Source organism: Ambystoma mexicanum, chromosome 13 (genome assembly GCF_040938575.1).
Source record: "Ambystoma mexicanum isolate Mex_15411 chromosome 13, UKY_AmexF1_1, whole genome shotgun sequence".
NCBI lineage: Eukaryota > Metazoa > Chordata > Amphibia > Caudata > Ambystomatidae > Ambystoma > Ambystoma mexicanum.
Window position 1 is genome coordinate 627,145,127 of NC_090938.1, and position 21,107 is coordinate 627,166,233.

The 21,107-nt window shown below is 45.9% G+C and overlaps 1 protein-coding gene across 1 annotated transcript; it reads left to right on the forward strand.

Moving 5' to 3' along the window:
• Positions 1–445: 445 nt before the first annotated feature.
• LOC138520472 (keratin, type I cytoskeletal 47 kDa-like) lies at positions 446–20,163 on the forward strand. Its single transcript, XM_069632844.1, has 8 exons — positions 446–1,048; positions 12,907–12,989; positions 14,447–14,603; positions 15,856–16,017; positions 16,109–16,234; positions 17,099–17,316; positions 18,889–19,001; positions 19,681–20,163. Exons 1-8 carry the CDS (start codon positions 446–448, stop codon positions 19,761–19,763), a joined length of 1,545 nt encoding a protein of 514 aa, XP_069488945.1. The 3' UTR covers positions 19,764–20,163.
• The last annotated feature ends 944 nt before the right edge of the window (positions 20,164–21,107 follow it).

Genomic DNA, 21,107 nt, shown 5'->3' on the forward strand with positions numbered 1-21,107 from the left:
GTGTCTGCGGTCATGTGTAAGTGCCTGAACGTGGCCGGTGTGGATGGAAGCAGCAACCAACGCACGAGTGTGTGAAGATCCGGAGCAGAAGCCAAGAGACATTAAATTGTTGCTGTTAAAGCTCTTCCCTCAAAACGGGAGAAGTGTAATCTTCTGAAAAGTATTCTGCACCCCGCCCGTCTCCCGCCCCAACATCACAAACAGACTCAGCCCAACAGCACATATGGGAAAAAAAAAAAAACAGGGCTGCTTAATAATTGCTATAATTGATCATCTAATAGGCAAGAGATAATAAGTTGGCAAAGGCTTTGTGCCCATATGAGAAACAGCGTGCAGTTTGTTGACACACCCTCTCCCATTTGTATATAAGGAAGACGCGTTTCCACAGCACACAGTCACCTCCTCTGCTGCCTTCCTAGATCAGGTGCACCTGTGCTAAAACAACATGTCATTCCGTAGCTCTAAGTCAGCCTCCTCCAGTGGGTTTGCAGTTAAGCAAGGTGGTGGTGGTGGAGGGTACGGTGGTGGAGGCCACGGGCACGGTGGTGGTGGAGGATACGGTGTTGGAGGGCACGGTGGTGGAGTGCAGGCTGGTGGAAGCTTTAATGGAGGATCCTTTGGGAGATTTAGTGGTGGATCTGCTGCTGGTGATGGCATGCCTGCATGGGTCCAAGGGGGAGGCTTTGAGGGTGGTGCCTTTGGGGTCCATGACAGTGGCTTTGCTGTTGGTGCCGGTGGTGGTTTTGGTGCTGAAGGTGGTTTTGGTGGTGGCTTTGGAGGTGGCCATGGTGGTGGTTTTGGAGGTGGACATGGTGGTGGGGCTGGCGGCGATAACCTTCTCACCGGCAGCGAGAAAGAGACCATGCAGAACCTCAATGACCGCTTGGCCACCTACATGGACAACGTCAATGCTCTGGAGAATGCCAATGCTGAGCTTGAGCGTAAAATCAGAGAGTGGTATGACAAGCACAAGCCCGGGGGCTCGACTGGAGAAGCTGCTCAAGACTACAGCAAGTATTACCAACAAATTGCAGATCTTCAAGCTAAGGTAAAGCAATATTTCAAATGCCATTAACTGTAACTTTACCTTTTTCCCTAATGTGGGTATGCATGTAGCTGTGATGGTATGGGACTTACAAAGCAAGTCTAGCTGGGTGACACCAGAGTGCTATACATAGGTGATGCACCCAGGGTGGCTACAGGTAGGGTGTGGGTGAAGCAGAGGAGCTGGAATGTGCAGGGGGTGCAGGGGAAGGAGCAAGAGGGCAGGAGTAGGGTTTAGTGGAGTGATCAGTGACTGGGGTGATGTTCTCTGAAAGGTAGGCTGTTAGGTTTAAGTGTGGAAAGGGGGAATCCTGCCTGATCAGCATTGTTAACTTGTTCCAAAGACAACGCAGGAGAGAGCAGCAGGAGGGGGGCATTTTCTTTTCCCACTCAGTGACCTTCATTTTGCTTCTGCCCTCTCTCTCCCTGTGCACTTCTTTTTCTCGCAGGTGCTTTTTTGCCACCATGGGACCTTGTTCTCCTTCCTACAACGCGTGCATATGAAGCCTGCAACATCCTCCTTCTCGTTTGTTCTTTATTTCCTTCCTCCACTTCCCTGGGTCTCTGTCTTTCGATTGTAGCCTCTTGATTTGCAACCCTCATTATCGTACACTAATCATCTCCAAAATGTTAACACCAACCACACCTGCAAGCACCCATGCATTCCCAGACACCAGTGTCTCGCTACTTCGGGGTACAACCCTCCTAGGCCAGAGGCTCTCTAGCAGTATTTCTAGGTCATGGATGTGTTCATGCCTGTTGGCACAGCTCCCAGTATAATGTGTACCGCAGTCTCATCTGCAAACCACCGGCAAGGCACTAAGCGCCTGATGCATGGAACTTCTAGCCTGCTGCAAAGTCCCTTTGCACTGTGCAAATGTTCCATGAATTATGCCCTAAGAAACATGTTACTCTCTTCCCTTATTGGCAGCATCAACTCAGGTGCCACTTGGTCACCCTGCTACCTTATAAATACACATGACCTGGCACCCGAACTCTGCCCTCTCGGCGATCACACATCACTTGTCCACCCTAAAGTGCTTCCCTTCTTTGCAGGGAACCGTGTCTACACTCATCCCTAGAAAATAAGGAGAGGCTGATAAAAGAGGGCAGGCAAATGACATGTATTGCCAAAGATGTCAGCAAAGTTGATGATGCAAACAATGCGTTACTTAATGGAATGATATGATATAATATTTGTATCGCGCTCGTGCACAAGTGTTTCAGAGTGCGGCAAGGGAGGGGAACAGGGGAGAACCTTCCCAAAAAAGTCGGATGGAGTAGGTCAGGCTCCCATCCACATATCTGTGTTTAAAACATGACTCCAAGGGTCATATTGCAGAACATTTGCACTAATGTAAGTGCACAATTGCATGGTGTTATCACTAGGTTTGCCCTGGTGCAAAGATTTATGTGTTTCCACTAGGACCATTTTTTTTCGGGTGCTTATACCATGGCAAACTACACTTCTCATGGTTCAATGGTTTTTTAACATGCCCCAGTGGTATTAGAAATAGTGCACACTTTACCCATGTGCCAACACAGTGGCAATGTGCACCTGCACCAGTGCAACGTGTCTGTAATCTGGCCCCAGTCGTGGAGGCTCAGAGGTATTCTTAAAGAAACGGAGGCCTTCTTATTTTGCCTGGACGTTTCCCAGAGATCTTCCCGCCACTCTCTGTGGCCATATTGGGATGTCTACACATTTCCTGCCTGATTTCTCTCTCATTTTGATCTGATCCTTCACCAACAGACAGCAGCAGAATCCCACCTGTCTTTTTTATTCCAGCAATTTATGGCCATCTGATTTGTCAAACAAGTTGTTTCGCCCCAAAAATACAAGAATGGAAGTATTGTGACTTCTAAAAACATGCAATAACGTCCTAAGGTATTGGCTTGGTAGGTTAGTTCATCCTCCAAAAATTGAACCACAGCACTAGTTACAAACAAAAAATCAGGTCACAAATGGTGCATATCTTTCTAGACCCTGATGAAGGTGAAACTGTGACACTGAGGCAACATGCCCCGAGGTGGCGGGTTAACCCTGTAGGTAACGACCTACTGCCCAAATTAAGGGACCGAGCACAGCGAAGAGAGCAGCGCTGGGTGGAGGGTGGGTGCAGAGAGCACTCGGGTTGCTCCGAAGACAGGCTTGCATTGGTAGGTACAGCCAAGGTTCGGAGCAACCTGATTGGGTCTTGCACTTGCTGAGGGTGCTAATGAAGAATATCTCTATGGTCACGTGGCTCATTTCACACCGTCTCATTTTCCATTCAAAGGAGTTTGATTAACACTGACACTCTACAACCTGTAAAAAGTCACTTCATCTCTGGTCAAATATCTGTTTGCAGTAAAAATAAATATGAACACCTGAGTGCAAAGGGCTGAGGACACTGCTGTTTGCTGTTTGGCGAGCGGCGGGAGGCGCCAGATTAGATCACCCCTCTGCTCATTTGCAGAAAAATGGACCCACTCATCCCAAGGTCCTCTTGTCAACAATCAATCTCGAGGACAAGAGCCCAAGTGAAAAGGGCGGCGAAGGTTGACGGTACGCATGCAAAGACCAAACAACAAAGCGAATATTTTTCATGTGGTTCAACAAGTGACAAAACACAACTCATAGATCGCTCTATGATAGAACTTTCGGAAGATGTGTTTGATCCCCTAGAAAAGGAAGAGGAGTGTGAAGCGGTAAAGAAACGCTTCCTTGTTTCCAATCATACACAAGCAATATTCACCTCTCAGGTCGCTGCGACACCATGTCCGACACAGCGGATGGAGGCGGCCGGAGCGACTGTTCCCGGCGCACTCGTTGCGGGGTGCGTTGGGGGGTCTGCCTTGGCGTGTGGTGGAGATGGTGGCCTGCCGGAGGTCGGCGCCGCGCGTGGATCCAGCGGACTTGTGGCCGTGGTGGACGACGCTGACACGGCCACGGCGAGAGACGAGGCGACGGTGGAGGACATCGCGCCTGCACAGGATGTGTTGGACGCGGCAACAGGTGATGACGTGCGCGAGCGGGGGGAGTGCCCGGAGGCCGCGCAAGACAGCGCGGCGAGTGGTGATGAAGTCGTACGGCTTCAGGTAGCCGCTCTGGAGGTGAGCAGAGGCGCCGGTGTGTCCCCTCGCGTCGAGCCTTACAGTGCCTCTCCTACTCGGACGCTTGAGAGTGATGCAGTTCCAAGGGTGAGTGCACTTTATGTTTCACCGACTTTGGCGGAATCCGCCACAAAACACAATGTACATGATAAGTCGCATGACAGTATATCTGATACCAATTGTGTTGAAAGCGAGAGCCACAAGGCGCCCAGCCCAGATACGTTAAAAACTTGTTCTCAACCAAATAAAACAGGACAGCTGCGATTCACACAGCATGAGACGGAAACGTCATCCTCTTCCGTGACCACTGATAAAAGAAACTCACTTGAAGTGGTTTCAGCTGTGTTACAAAACCTGATATCCCTGAATAAATCTAGAGCCTTTGATCAATCGGCAGTTTCTACGTCAACAACTGCTTTGACTCAGAAAAATGCTCAGAAAAGACCCTGTGCACAAGTTACAGACATTAACCAAGATATTTGGGGTTCTGCAAATTATAAAAGACATAAAGCAAGAGTGAATGTATCCCCTGGCAGTTCAGTTCACTCACAGGGGGAACTTGTGGCTGATTCCCAAAAAAGGATACCTATTTATCATCATTTTGGTTCACCTCAACGCAAAAAGATGTCGATAAGCAGAAGTTTGACCTCCCGCAGTGATGATTCATCAAGAGAGTCTGATTCAACAGACTCTTCAATTGGTGAACGTCCATTCCCTAAAATAAGGAGAGGGGGTGCAAAGGCCAGACAAAACACACATGAGACAAAACAGCTAACGCAAAGTAAACACACTGCCCCATGTGTCCATGTGCCCACGAACGATTTACTAACAGCATTAACCTCAGCAATGGCAATTTCTCTCACTCCATTTACTAAACTATATGAAACACTGAATGATAATTTGAAGGACGTCACAACACTATTAGCATTGATGAACTCAAAACTGGTTCACCTAGAGACAAACCAAGGGATGGATGGCCATAAACAAAATGAAGTGAATAAACAAATAGTTTTGGGTATGCAAGCACTGAGGGAGGACAAACAGAATGACACGATTGATAAAAAACTATTTGCAGAAGTAGCCAAAGAAGCGTTATCCTTGTTTCACAAATCATATGGAATGCACAATTGCGAAGTGAGGAATCCTGATGGAAAGCAGAAAGACTTAGGCAATAAAGTAGTGAGCTCAAACCTTATAATCACAGGAAAATCCGCAAAAGGGACAAGGATGTCCGACTCTCAAACACAGACGACTCAAGCTAACAACCTTACTGCCAAAGTTAGCACGCCAACAGAAACTCCTCAAACAGAAGTGATTGATCTGGTTACCGAAGGAACCAGTTCAGATGCTACAGGAACAGTGCCGGAGACAAGAAACTCGACGATGGTTAACAACTTAAATGAGCAAAGCGACAATCAAATTAATTTGCATGAAATCTCGTTTAATTCGGCCTTTTTACAGACCCAAAACGCATTAAACCCAGCCTTGGTGGATTTACAATCTCCAGCGAGCTCTTCTGCTAGACAGAAGACTGTTGACTTGGCTGATGCTCAACAAACTATACCACTTATAATACCGAAATCAGCAGCATTATTCCCAATCTTTGGTAATTCGGAGGCAGAAATCCAAACCAGAAAAATGACGCACACAAAGTCAAATTTTGTGCAAACAAAAAAACTGAAAAATATGCCTGCCCGAAAAAAATCAAATCAAAATGGGGCTCGAAAATTCCTGCGAAATTTGAATATGTTTAATTTGGTTGATAAAGCTATTTCTTCAAGCTTAAAACTAGCTGAAACAATCAAAGAGACGGAAATTATCGAGCCTGAACAAGAGAAGATAATTAAAAAACCTAAAGAGTATGTGCAAAACGCAGAAGACCTGGCAACACAAGACGATCTAATGGAACTGTCAGTATACGAAGACATGGCTGTGGAAGACGATGAAGCAGTGAAAGCCAGCGTCGAACAAAGAGATACTCAAAGCGTCAACGAAACCCCAATGGAACAAAAACTCAGCCAATGCAACCAGACCTCGGACGAGGCCCAAAAGCAGCAAGCCTTAGCAGATAACAAAAGACAGGAAGTCAAAGGGAGAACGTGCGAGATAATTCCCAGTGAGGTTAAGCCGTTGGATGCGATGAGAGAACCTAAGAGCCCTGAATTCATCACACTTCAAGAAAAAAGAGAAAGACAACTGATTAAAAAATCGGCAAACTCCCCATTTGCTGTTGGCTCACAAAATTGCACTCCAAACGAGATAAATCCGGAGGAAAATATTGCGTTGAAGGCAAGTCCACAGCAAAAAACTAAAGTACCGAAACTTCTGACTCTTAAATGCAACCGTGCAGAACCATCGAAGGAAAGTCAGAAACGCAGGACTCAACGTCCACTAGCATGTCCTGTGAAACCATCATATACGGTAAAACTAATGCTAGAACGGCTCGAGGGTACTGACGACAATCTCATACTGAATCGAATGAACGTACTAAGGCTATTACATCATGTCCCGCGACTCCGTGCGCTTGAATCAAAAGATATAAAAATTATTGAATTCCCAGACGAATTGTGTACTGACAGGGTCATAATCCATCTAAACTCGAATCTAATTGCAAATGTAATTCTTGATGCTGATGAAGAACTGCTGTCATTGGGATTTGACACCTATAGGGTGTTGGACCCCGAACGTTGTGACAAAGAAGATGAGAAAGAACACCAAGAAGGGGAGTCTCTGCGTTGTGGCAAAAACTCATCTATGACAGCAGAGACTCTGAGAAACAGTGATCAAACGGCTCCAAGACGGCAACCACACTGCGACAAGGGAGAATTGGTACGAAAGACGAACCTTACAGGGGTAACCCTGCATAGACTGGTGATGGGAAAGCAGAATCTAAATATGAGAACTGAGCCCATGGAAAAAATTAAAATCACTATAGATAACGCGAAACCATCCGCAAAATTAAACTTGCCATTACTAAACGCACAAACAGGGGTCAGTCAAGGAGAAGATTGGAATTGGATGGCATCTGCTTTAAACACGAAATCCAACAGTTAACGCCCAATGCTTAACGTGATTAAGGAATGTAGTTTTGCTTCATGGAACACACGAGGTTTCACACATCTCCGAAACAACAATTGGTTTAACGACTTACACCTGATCTGCCTGCAGGAAACTTGGATGTGTGAATTACCGACCATCACAAACTTTGAATGTGCCTTAAATCCAGCCATTAAAGCTGAAAAAGGACGTCCATTAGCGGGACTACTGACAATGATTAACCGGTCCTCGGGATACCGGTTGTTAAAAGCAACTAATTACACCTCATACATACAGGTCTGTGAGATAGGAAAATCTGTTGCTCCTACAAAGGCTTGTGATGTGATCCATATCATTAATCTATATTGGAACCATAAACGAACTGGGACCCAGCTATTTATAGATCAGGTCACTACAATCCTTGATAATTTGCTAGAATTTAACTCTGGAAGTGATGTTATTGTTTGTGGAGACTTGAACATCGACTTCTTCAACCCACAGAGCTCCTTTAAACGTCAGCTGGCCAGATCATGGAACGACGAATTGGAAGTGAGGGGTCTCTCTATGTTAAATGGCTGCACACAAGGGGACATTCCGCCGAAGCCAACGTGGAAGCGAGAGGGTCAAAGTTCCATCATTGATTATATATTTGTGTCGTATACCATACACGAGAAAACCAAATCATTGAAAATTCAAACAATGGACAATAGTGACCATGATATGTTGGAACTAAAATTCCAAGACTCTGGCGGCATGGAGAGGGAAACATGGGGCACAAAAATTTTGGTGGAACCAAACCGTCGGCGATTAAGGTTGAAGGAAGAGGAAGTATCTATGATATGTACCCAATACAAGTCATTACGGAAGGAGATCGACTACGTCCCAATGTTGTCACAATTTAAGACAAAAAACATTGGAATGAAAAATTGGTCCTTCCAAAATAAACACACCTTTGACATCATGATAAAACAACGCAAGAGAAGGATGAGAGCTGAAATTCGCAAAAACAACCAAGGTCCAACTGATGAAATATCGAAGAAAAACAAAGTAGCGAGACAAGCCTATAAGAACTGGATTAAAAGCCATCGAGCGATTATACATCAAAATGACGCAGAAGCGATGATGACGACACTAATGAAAAAAGATAGTGGAGAATTCTGGCGCACAATCAACAGCTTGGAAGCGCCACAATTCGTCTTGCAAGCTTGCCCAGTGTCAGAAAAAGAATGGGTGAATCACTTCACAGCCTTGTACTACAAAGATCTTGAGCCAAATAATGTTCCCTCTGATGCAACAACATGGAACCTACAGTTCTCTAAAGATGATATCTACGAGACAATCGTGAGAGCAAAAAACTCCCGGGCACCTGGCCCTGATGGGCTGTCGAACAGTATGATTAAACAATTTCCGGTCTTGTGGGCTGATTTTTGCTGCGAACTATTCGCGAGAATTAATTCTCAAAAGCAAGTACCAGCCTCGTGGAAGACTGGAATCATCATACCAATATTTAAGAAAGGCAACAGATTATTACCAAAGAACTACAGACCAGTGGCCTTACTCGATGTTTTGGGCAAGATTTTCTCTTCATTGTTACATAAGAAACTGACTGCTTGGACAAAAACAACAAACAGAGTGGACTCACGACAGGCAGGTTTTGTAAAATCAGTTGGCTGTTCACTGAACCTGCTTATACTAAACCTGTTGAAAATGGAGGCCCTTAGAACAAACACGAAAGTGTATTTGGCTTTTGTTGACTTCTCTACGGCCTTTGACATGGTCGACAGAGAAATCTTGTGGCAAAAGCTAGAAATGTGGGCCTGTCCACCAGGCTTACTCGCTGCCATAAAAGAACTTCACAAGGATACCTCAATTTCCATTAGACTTGACCGACTTGGGACCCTGTCATCCCAAATTATGACGCACAAAGGGGTCAAGCAGGGATGTCCCTTAGCAGCAGCTATCTTCAGTCTCTTTATCTCCGATATAGGAGCTACAATCCAATCTGTGAGATCATTCTCACCAAAACTAAATTCTTCAAAGATAGAGTGGTTACTATACGCCGATGATTTGGTATTATTAGATCTAACCCCAATAGGGCTCCAACGAAAATTGGAAGCAGTTCACAACTATGTATGTCAGAACAAGCTAAAGATCAATACAACAAAAACGGAAATATTGATCTTTGAGAATCTAAAAACAAGCTGGCAACAAAAGGGCTCAAGACAGACATGGCAGTTAAATTACGAGACACTGCAACTGTCTAAAAGCGTGAAATATCTGGGAATGATCTTGAATTCCAGCATCTGCGATGAACCATGGGTAACAGATTCCAAGCGAAAGTGTGGCCAGTTGGCCTGCCAAGGCCTTGTGATACATAAAAAATATGGACGCTTCTCACTGCAACCACTGCGGAATTTCTATATACAGAAAGTGTCTCCAATTCTGGCATACGGAGCCGAAAACGCATTTGGCTGTCCGTCAACTCACTGGGCCGTGTTGGAACACATGTTCTGGTCTAAGGCACTAAGTCTTCCGCCGGGAATTGCTACAGCCTGCTTACGTTATGAATTAGCCTTAACATCATTGCACGCCAAGATATGTTGGAACCAACTCTCATTGTTTCGGAAAACGAGAGTAGAAGAAGGAATCCTCCAATTTCAAATTTTCCATCATGCCTCGCGTGAAGGGCCAGGTATTTTGTCACAATGGGTAAGACGTTGCGAAGAGTTGTTAACAATGTATAACATCACCCTGGAAAACTTACTCACAAACCCCACAGCAGCAAAAAAGAAAGTATGGCGTGGGGATTGGATAAATACATGCAGCGAACGTAACAACGTCAAAGCGATGAAAGATTGCCCCGCTGAAGCAAGAGGATACGACATCCTCCAAAAATATCTAACCCGATTTCCTAATCCAAAAGCAAGAAGATCATTTATGCTCTTTAGATTAAATGCAATGAAAACTAAAGACAGAATTGGCCATTGGGCGTGTAATACACATATGACCCCAACCTGTCGGTTGTGCAAAATCGAGCTAGAATCTCTTAAACATCTAGTCTTGTTCTGCGCTGCCTTGAAAGACGTAAGATCAATTCACCTGGGACGATGGAATGATAATAACTTATCAGCAGGCGCGGACGAGTGGTGGGAGACCATGTGGAACGGGCAAGATATGAAATTAATTATACCTTTGACCTCCTTCCTGGCAGTGATAGAAGAGAGACTAAAAGACAATAATGAGTGATTAAAGGTCGGCACCATTCCCACTGTATACCAGGCATTTAAGAAAAGTGAAGTAACGCTTGATCAGGAAACTATAAAGAAGAGGTCACTTGGGAGAGACTTGAAATAGCCAATGTAATTTTTAAAATTTTCATATGTGTTGCAAAACATTTTAAAGGTTTGAATTTAAACCAATAAAAAATAAAAAAAAAAAAAAAAAAATATGAACACAATTGCTTGAGAATAAACATACTACAAATACTCGGCTCTCCTCAAAGTAAGACCCCAGGGCACCAGGTGCTATGCAAACCAAAACGTGCACTCAAGCATTTCCTGCTCAGTGGCACCAGGCCAGCACTAACAGCACAGACTTTTGCTTCGCAGAATGTTTTGCCATTTCCTTTGAAATGTCATAATCTCCAATTTCAGGAACACCTACATTGCTGCTCCCAAAAGAAATACTACACAATAGAGCCCCGGGCTGCTGAGCTACTAAGTCGGGGCAATTGTTCAGGGAGCAGCTTCAAGCTCCCAAAACTTAAATAGGACGTGATCAAGTGAAAACTCAGGAAAAGAGGGTTCTGTTAAATGTCGGGTGGATGGCCAGGATATTTGTCAAAACAACCTGAGAGGGTAATTCCTTACTTTTAATCAATGTGTTGGTGAATGCAGTAGGGGGATGTCAAATGAGTGGCAAAAGAGACCTGCACCACTTTCAGCTGCTTCGCTCTGACGGCCATCACAATCCAAAGGGGGTTTTAATTAAATGACTATTCACACAAGCCTTTACCTCCCAAACTCACGCATTAAAACTATTTCCATCTGTACAGGAGCAGATCTAATTGGTAATCTTCTAAAGCCGACGGTATGTGTTAAGTTATGTTAAAGGTTCTTGTAGCGCGCACTGTCACCACCTGGGTGGTCCCTTGGCGCTCTGTCGGCTCTGTAAAGCGAGAGTGCTATGGGGTGTAAGTTAGCAGGACTGAGCGGGAGAAAAGAGCAAGGGAGCTGTGATGTGCTTTTGGCAGTTTCCGATCAGTTTACACCGATGGCTGAGCACAGGTGTCATTTTCGGTTGGCAGTCGGCATGTGCTGTTGTGCGTGACTATGTGTGGTTTGTTTAATTGTTATGGTGATATATAATGAAACAACCCACGTGCTCGGCACACGGTGCCCCATCTCCAAGTACAGATGATACTCAAAATGATTCCATAACAACAGGACTTCCTAAAAGAAGGCACTTTATCTTCTCCCAGACTGTCTTGCCCTGTACATGTAACCGCATTCTAAAGCGCCCAGATACCTCTGGGTCAGGCACGCTATATAAATAAAATAAACAAACAAACAAGAAAGGCTGACTAGTGCCACGAGAAATGAGTAGCACTTTTTTTACCTTGGCTAGCACTTTGTGACCTTGACTAGAAATGTGTGACATGCCTAGCACTTTGCATTCAGGCTGACAAATCGACGTCCTACTAGGGATGTGCCGGATTTTTTCGTTTTGGCTATTAGGTAAAGCTTAAGCGCCACCTATTATCCAAAACCATTGCTTTATAGTACAACTAGAAGGAATATTATATATGATGAGCAGCACACACTTGTGGAGGTTTGATAATGTACACAACCATTGAATTCCCTTGGCCAGGCTAATCATTATGGCCATTCCCACCTACTAACCGACCCCCCCATTCAATACCCATCCTCCTAGGATCTCACTGAGATGGATTTATCAGGCAGTAACATCAAACGCTGTGCCCTAAATTCCTACCGTTATTTCAAAGCAACCTCCAGAGATTGAACGGTCTAATTGCAACTATAAATGTGCTACTACTGTCATAATATTCTCTTACCCACGTGTTCTGTCAGCTACTTGGTGTATAAGCCTTCTGTAGGTCCTATAACTGAAATCCTGTTCACAGTAAGCATTGGCAAAGCCAGCTGATGTGCCCTGTGTATAGATATTAGACAGGCATTTGCCAGGCACAGCTTTCAGATGCCCAGGTGCTCACATTATTTTGCAGCAGTTACCATCACATGGGCAGCAGTGCCTAAATGGCTATCCCATGCCTACACCAAACCCCAAACTGTTGGCTTTTCCAATGCTTGTTTTGTGTTATCCTTCATTGAAATGGTCCAGCGTAGGCTGTAGACTTCCTCCACAACTCAGCACACACAGAGTTGGTTGACTGTTGAGACACTTAGAAGGTAAAAGCACATTGAGGCAATGCAGCTCCATGTAATTAGGGGGTAAACTGGGGCCAGGCTACAGAAACTTTGCACCGGTGCAAGTGCAAAGTTGCACGGTATTAGCACTACGGCAAAGTTTGCCCTGTTGCTAAAAACGTGTTGCACTATTGCTAATGCTGTGCACCTTTGCACTGGTGCAAGGCTTCCTCACTCCGGCCCCTGGTGTGCATTCCATGTCATCTGCAGTGGAAATTCTATGAAACAGAAACATTCATACAAGAAACCTTGTACTCACTCTGCTTGCAACGTGTGTTTACAGATCATCTCTGCTGAAATCGCGAATGCAAGCGTCATTCTGATGGTCGACAATGCCAGCCTGGCATTCGAGGACTTTAAGCTCAAGTGAGTAAGCACCACACGCCAACCGTGGCGCGTCCTGATGCACCACCAGTTTAAAAAAGCCCCGGAAAAATATCTGTAATAAGGCAATGCCCCAACCTGACACACAAGACCCTCGTCTAATATGGGTGCTCGCTCGCTCACTGGCGGCCATCTTAGAACGGGAGCTATGGATTTTTGGTACCAGCTGCCAGACTCTCACTGTAAGGATAGTTACACGATGGGCGAGATGCTTCAATGTGGGGCTACTATAGATACATGAATGTGCATTATCGTGCCTAAAGTCCATAAATAAAAAGATAAGTGGAACATTTAGTAGAGTTTAAGCCAACGTGACATCAGCAGAGCAGAATGTATTGGGGGTGCCCTTCTAACATGGCCACTTCTAAAGAGCGCCCACGTGACCTGTTGGAATATGCCATTACAGTACATCAAAACATAGGTGCAGTTTGGCATTGAAGGGGTGAGCATATTTAGTGTCTTAGCGCTTCAAAGGAAAAGGAAAAAGCCAACTATCACAAATGGATATCTGTTGTGGAGGTGGTGGAGATGTGCTGGGAGGCCTCTGCACCCTGGGCAGGGCTGGACTGGCCTGTAAGGAACTCTGGAGATGTGCTGGTAGCCCTCTGCACCCTGGGCAGGGCTGGACTGGCCTGTAAGGAACTCTGGAGATGTGCTGGTAGTCCTCTGCACCCTGGGCAGGGCTGGACTGGCCTATAAGGAACTCTGGAGATGTGCTGGTAGGCCTCGGCACCCTGGGCAGGGCTGGGCTGGCCTATAAGGAACTCTGGAGATGTGCTGGTAAGCCTCTGCACCCTGGGCAGGGCTGGACTGGCCTGTAAGGAACTCTGGAGATGTGCTGGTAGCCCTCTGCACCCTGGGCCTCCTTTATGAGGTAACCTATTTTATTTCCAAATGTTCTCATAGGAAAAGAGTTGGGCTTTCTGAAAATGCACAATATGGTGTCACTTTGACAATTATTTCCTGGGCCTCTTTCGGTTCCTAGTCACACGAGGGGAAATAGAGCAAGAGTTCAGTGAAAGCCTGTAAGACTGTGGCCCTGCTGTGCACACATTATTTGCACACGTTATTCGCACACATTATATGTGTGGCCCCTTATATTTGACCAGCAAAGTGCAGTTTTTTCCAAAACTCCAGAGACCTGCAAGGCAAGACCAGTTTCAATTTGAATTTGGGAACAACACAAGCAAACAAGAGTTAAGGAGCACGTGGCGTTCAGAAGTACGTGCCTGCACGTTACCACCCTCTGTGCCAATCTGAGGTTCTGTACCTTAAATCTCCTTTCTGAATGAAACCTCCTTGCCGCCAAGCATGGCTGTGACGCTGGGGACTTTAGGCCCAACAGGCTTCTCAGCGCTAGTTAGATGGGTTTCAGTCAGGAGCTAAGAAAGTGGGATAATCGCCTTGACCTGTCAGTGTTTTTCTTGACATGTTCCCAGGTATGAGAACGAGCAGAAACTACGCCAGATCTTGGAGGCAGATATCAACGGCCTGCGCAGAGTCCACGACGACCTGACCCTGTGCAATTCTGACCTGGAGACCCAGGTGGAGAGCCTGAGGGAGGAGCTGGCCGCCCTCAAGAAGAACCACGAGGAGGTATGTGCGTCATTTCCTGGTGGCCTTAAGATTGTCCACGGTGCGAGTCACTGCACATATTTTTGACTCAATGAATGACATGGTTGGATGTCTTCTAGACTGCCTCTTCTATCAGGGTATATGGATCAGGGACACACGCTTTGGAATGCTGCTTGCTACCTTATCAATTCCGCGCACCTCAATTCTATACACGTCTGCTACTTTGTCACTATCCACCATGACCAGAAATCAATACAGGCCCATTTTGCAGATGGCCATACCCTTCTGGGGCCTTCTTGGTAATTTCAGAACCCAGAATGTAGGCTTCTGAGACGATTCACGAAATGGACAAACCATCACGAGGCATTTTACAAAACTGATCACAAATCAGTTTTACCCTGAAAAGTCGATAATAGTGGAATAGGGTGATGAGCTGAAGAGTACACGTGTGGGCTTGAGGCAACAGCATCAGAGCCTGCATCTCTTGCTGGGTTATGTGAGGGGGCGGTATTGTCAGTACCTGGGCTATACCCAAACGATGACCTGTGGTGATTCCTCGCGTGCAGAGCCGTGGTTACAGAAGCATGTTAGCTGTTTAGAATCAGTATTCTTTGTGACTTTTTCCACTACAGACACAGTGCATGTAAAAAGATGGCTGCAATGTGCATGCGTCCGCTCTGTGCAGTCTAAGCTCCAATAGCGTAAAACAGAGACACCTTCGTGGCCACGTTTTCTGTTCCCCATCTTCGCAATGTTGACTCCCCTTGGTTGTTTGAAGGAAGCGAAGAGTCATTCTTACTTTGAATTCAATAGCTTTATTTACTTTTGGGTACCTGATCTGATTACTTTGCAGGTAGCCTAATCAATATCCAGGCATATATCACTTTTTGAGAAAAAAAATAGCAACCTTGCTTTACCCACTATGGTTTATCTACCCTACAGCTCTACGGAGGTTCTGGACTCTGAATCCCATTATCATTAACCATTCACTGTGCTTGCTTGGGCTGATGGGAGTTGTCGTCCAAAATATCTGCTGAGCCGCACCACTTGCTGTGATGCTGGGCCATTGTTTTCCATAACTTTGCTTGGTTCCGTACCCTGCAGTGATTTTTTTTCTGTTCCCTTGACAACTAATCACTCATCTCAATATTTACTTAGCACCACAAATAATATTGTTTAACAAAATTCCAGTGATAGATGTAGAGCTAGAATGGCATTTTGGTTCTTTTGGAATGTCGGTTGTGTTAACTGGTTGCTTGGCTTTCTTACTCAGGAGATAAAGGGCCATCAAAGCGTCGCTGATGGAGAACTCAGTGTTGAAATGCGTGCTGCTCCGGCCATTAACCTACTCGACGCCATGAACAAGATGAGGCAGGAATACGAAGCCTTGGCAGAGAAGAACCGACAGGAGGCAGAAGAGGAGTTCAAGCAAAAGGTGAAGGCCTCATTGCTAGCCAAGATGGCCGCCAATGCTCAGCAGAGGAGACCACAAGCCCAAACTCAATTCTGTCTGTTTTCACTTGCAGAGCGAGAAGCTGAAGCAGGACATCTCTACAGGGGTGGAGCAGGTGCATTCGAGCAAGAGCGAGTCCTCAGACCTGAAGCGCTCATTGCAAGCACTTCAGATTGAGCTGCAGTCCCAACTGTCAATGGTATGCAATGGTTCATCTTGGTGGTGGCCCTCCTCTGCCTAGTGTAGCTGCAGCAACCGTGCTGGTATGCCGGGATGCTCTGCCAGCTTCCAGCTGTGTTATCTGAATAAGGAGTGTGAAATAACAAATACAAAACAAATCTCATTTCAGTTTTTGAGAATTATCATGAGTAGGTGCAACAACACATCTAATAACTTCATTTCTACATATCTTGTTACAGCATACAGCTGCAAGTAACACCTGGCACTAGGAGCCAATTCAAAGATAATCAGTGTGTGTGTATATATATAGAATAGTATAAGGCTCTTGGCAGAGGGCCGACCCGGTCCTTCAAAGTTCTTCTGAAGGGAGCTCATAGCACTGGCTGTAATCCAGGGGGGTATGTATGTGCCCAAATAGTAGATGAATACACTGAATGCCAGCACACATTCAGTTCACTTGATGCTCTCTATTCTGAAGCATGACAGACTCTACTTGGTCTCCAGCTTGCACAGTACTCCTGCTCCTCTTAGTACTGAATCTCTCCCAGGTCCATGCTAAGTCCTGTGCAGAGCCTAACTCTGCCTACACTCCTGCTAGAGAATGTTTCCAGGCTCTTTGTCTGACTAAACAGTCCACCATGCCACCCTGTCATAGGCTTTTTCTGTTGACCATATCAGGGTCATGACACGCAGGAACCCAAGCCAACAAACTTGGACATTATACCAGAAAAATGTAGTTTCCGCTAGCGGCAAAATATAGGCTGTGATCTTGTCACTCACAAACATCCGCTTGCCATAAACACTACGCGTAACGACGCAGCTCCTGAGAGATGATATACTTCTCCTGTTCATTAACCCATAACATCCCGTGTCTATCTTACAGAAAAGCTCCCTGGAGCAGCAATTGGCCGAGACAGAGGGCCGCTACTGCCAACAATTGGTCGCGCTCCAAAGCCAGATCAGCGCCGTGGAAGAGCAGCTGACCGATATGAGGAGCCAGAGTGAGCACCAGAGCGATGAGTACAACCAACTCCTTGACATCAAGTCACGGCTGGAGCAGGAGATTGCGACCTACCAACACCTGCTGGATGGCCAGGATGGGTAAGGAAGAGCCGGCGTGACCAACCGTGAAGCAAAGCCTCATGCCATCTTCAGATGCCCAGGTGCATCACATGGAAAGATCTCGTATTCTGCCCACCCGATGTTAGTCGTGAGGGGTGTGACATTCACCAAAACAAGAGCCAACACAAAACACGACCCTGTTATTAGTGCACAGCATTCAACTGAATTGCAGACGTCACCTAACGAGAAGTCTCCATTCAATGTGGCTATTTGGTGTCACTGTCAGTCTTGCCTTTAAGTCGATACTTCTGGCTCGGGAGGTAAACATCCCACTAGCGGGATGGGATGTAGGAAGGGACAGACACCCTGTTGGTGCTTTTTGGCTTTTTTACCCACCCATTGGCAGCCTGAGGTCAGGCTAGTCTCTGTGGACATTGCCACCCACAACTTGCCCCTCGCTGCCCAAACAAACACATCTCTGGGGTCTCTGTGACTAGCTAGGTGCTTTCTCAAAAGGGTATCACTGTCATTTCAAAGCAGTCATACGAAGTTCAATGACATATCTGTAGCTGTGAACCAGCTCTTAGCACAACAATCATTGACAGTGCAACCGTTTGGGCTTTTGTGTAGGCATTTGAAAGGCACTTGCCATGCACAACCACAGTGGTGTCAACTGGTGTCAACTGGCCATTGGTGGTAGCAGGTGCGAGTACCTGGACATCTAATAGCAGTGCTCATAAATCGAGTGGCTGAAGGCAACCTGCTACAGACATCTGTAATAGACCAGCAGCGGGTGTACTACTCCAATTAAGTCATAAACTCTCAGAAGTCTGATTTAAAAAAAAAACACTGGCTGGCACTTCGAGTGCAAAGTTTGACAGCAAATCTTGAATACAACGAACCCAATGAGTTCCCATGAAGCGGTGTTTAGCTTGGCCATTCGCAGTTAATGGGTTGGCAAATAACCTAAAAACACCAACCAGCTGTGTGTCCCTCTTCATGTAGAATTAATTCCTATCTGTACTCTGATGCAATAGTTTAGGTTTCTGGTTGTCGCAAGCAACACCTAATTGCACAAAGTGATAAAAATGCCAAAACCAAGTTTGCCTTTACTCACTTAATGTATGTGCAGTATGTGCCTTATTGCACCTGTTTCTCACACTGAACACTTGTAGCTCTTATGGATGCATTTTCTAGGCACTGTCATAATTTGGCCAGTCACCACCACCCTTTGCCAGCTGTTTCCATCTGATGGCCAGACACCATCATGGCAGTGCCTGGAAAATGCTGGCACAAAAGCCAAAATGTTCAGATCTGCCAGTGCTGCTTTTCATGATGTGTAAACAGAATATTGATCAAAATGTTTCTGATGACCAAATAAAGCCACCTTGGGGTCGTGGAGATATTACATCCCAACTCTGCCTTTGGCCGCAGGATCACCAGAGACATGAAGGCCAGTTCCATGTTACGCATTCACAAGATCATAGAGATAACGAGACATGTGAGTGTGAAGAAGAACGGGTGTGATGTCACTCCTTATTTACCAGGCATATTCATGGTTTCCTTTTATTTTGGATGCAGGGGCTCAGGATCGGCATCGGGGTCCGGCAGAGGCTCAGGTTCTAGCTCTGGAAGAGCTGGAGGCTCCTCTTCAGGGGGTTATGGCTCCAGCAGCGGTGCAGGCTCTGCTTCACACAGAACCTCAAGCTCCAGCACTACCAAAGGTAATTTAAAGTACAGAGAGCAAATGCAGTTCCCTATTGGTTCAATGTAATTTTCAGGTGTGAGGTGGCATTTGGTCGATGTTTCACAGATTATAATCTAAATTCCCAGGTGGTAATTTACACAGTTTTAAAGGGCCCACATAGGTAGTAACTCAAATGTGCAGGTGGGAGTTAGAATTCCCATGGAGTAAGTGCACTTCCCAGGTGGTCACTGAACTTCCCTGGAATTCTGTGGTGGTACAGTGAAAAGTCAGATGAGGAGCACATCCAGATGCATTAAATGGAATCCCAGATCCCAGAACAATTTCACAGCTGAGAGATCCAAACCTAGTTTACTTGCTTTTCTCCTGGTGTTCCGCTATGCTCTGTATGTCTGAATTACCAGATGCGCTCACTGCGCGCTGCTTGGGAAAGGGCCGATAGATGGCTTCAGAGTGTGGATTGGATAGCATTCCTGGGAAGGCCCCCACACCAATGTCATGAGCCGACTGGAGGAGGTTACCAGTAGTAATCCTGACTTACTCCTAACTTGCTCATGGGACGTGATATCAGGAATATCTGTGTGAATGGGATTGTCTCAGGGTTACTCCCGGGAGTGTCTTGGGGGATCAGCCCCTGTGTGGTCTGTTTTTCAGCAGAGAGGTCACATAATCGACCCCTTCTATTCATTGTGTTTCAGCGCCCGTCGTAGAAACAAAGACATACACGGTCGTTGATGAGTATCGTGATGGAGTCAAATACGCCTCCAAAAGATTGGATTAAAAAAATGAGGACACCTCGAAGAGATGAGCATGCCTGAGTACCCGCACCCCTTCTAGGACTGCTTGCCACTTTGCCAGTGCACCTCTCTGGGAGCCCTCGGACTCCGCACTCACAATGAGATCAGCCACTCATTGGCTTCACCGGGATTTGGGGACTGCATTTTGATCTAGAAGAGAAAAGTGCTGCCTGGCACCGAGTCAATGACACACACAAGGATGTCACCAGCTGGGCGGCAGCTGGATTCTGTTTCTGGGCACAGCGATGGGTTGTTTTCTCTGTAACACTGCTGGTTTCTAGTGTATGTCGCAATGATTGCAACCACTGGGACACCCATGCAGAAATTGCAGCGGATGACATTGGGAAAGGGGGTCCTGGATGCAATGCCCATTTATACCATGTTAAATATTCACTGTTCAAGATCTATGGAGCCCAGGCCACATTTCCTTTTCAGATCTTCCTGCGTATTCATGCGCTTGAATAAACTTTCTTTTCATGCAACGTACAAACCGCCTGTTTCTCATTTGTGTTGATCGATCTTTTCTGTGATTTTCCACGTGGCTTTGCTCCCGTTTGGTGCAGAGCATCTCGGTAGAAGGATGTATTGTGCATTTAACATGTGGGTTTATAAGGAGCTATGAAGCATCAGAGCGCTGCACACGTAACGTGATGTTAACAGGGATTAGTACCCGGTGGGGGCGTGGCTTCAGCCTCCCAGCCAATGAGGAGGGTCTGAATGGGGGCTTTGCTACATGGTTACAGGTCATAGCAGCTTTAAAATACTCGTATAGTAAAGGGGTGGCATTTGCATCGGACGATCACACCCTATGTGACCCGTAGGTACAGGGCTGGACTGGGAACCAAAAGTGGCCCTGGAAATCTGTTCAAAGTTGACCCATATTTCAGCAAAGGAGAGAGCACAGCGTGTGAGCCGAACCCTTCTATGAGGAGATTGGGAGCATCCCCCAAGAAAATGTTGAATAGAATTAGTCAAAATTATTGCATTTAAAGCATGTTTTAAACATATATGGATTAAAAAGTCATGTTTTAAATAAGTTCATGATCTCTCAAAATAGATCTTTAATGATAGAAGGACCTGGGACGTTACACATTTTGAGGATGAGAAAAATGAAGTCATCCGGTATTAAAGTTGCCCAGACAACATGCATCCCTCTTCCATTTCATCCTATTCCCCTGCTGGGAAAGTTCCATAGATAAAAGGCATGCTTAAACAAGCATTGGCAATGCCAACAGTTTTGTCTTTTGGGTAGGCATGGGAAAGCCCTTTGCCAGGCACTGCCGTAGTGGTATTAACTGTCCATTGTTGGTAGTAGCTGCACAGTGGTG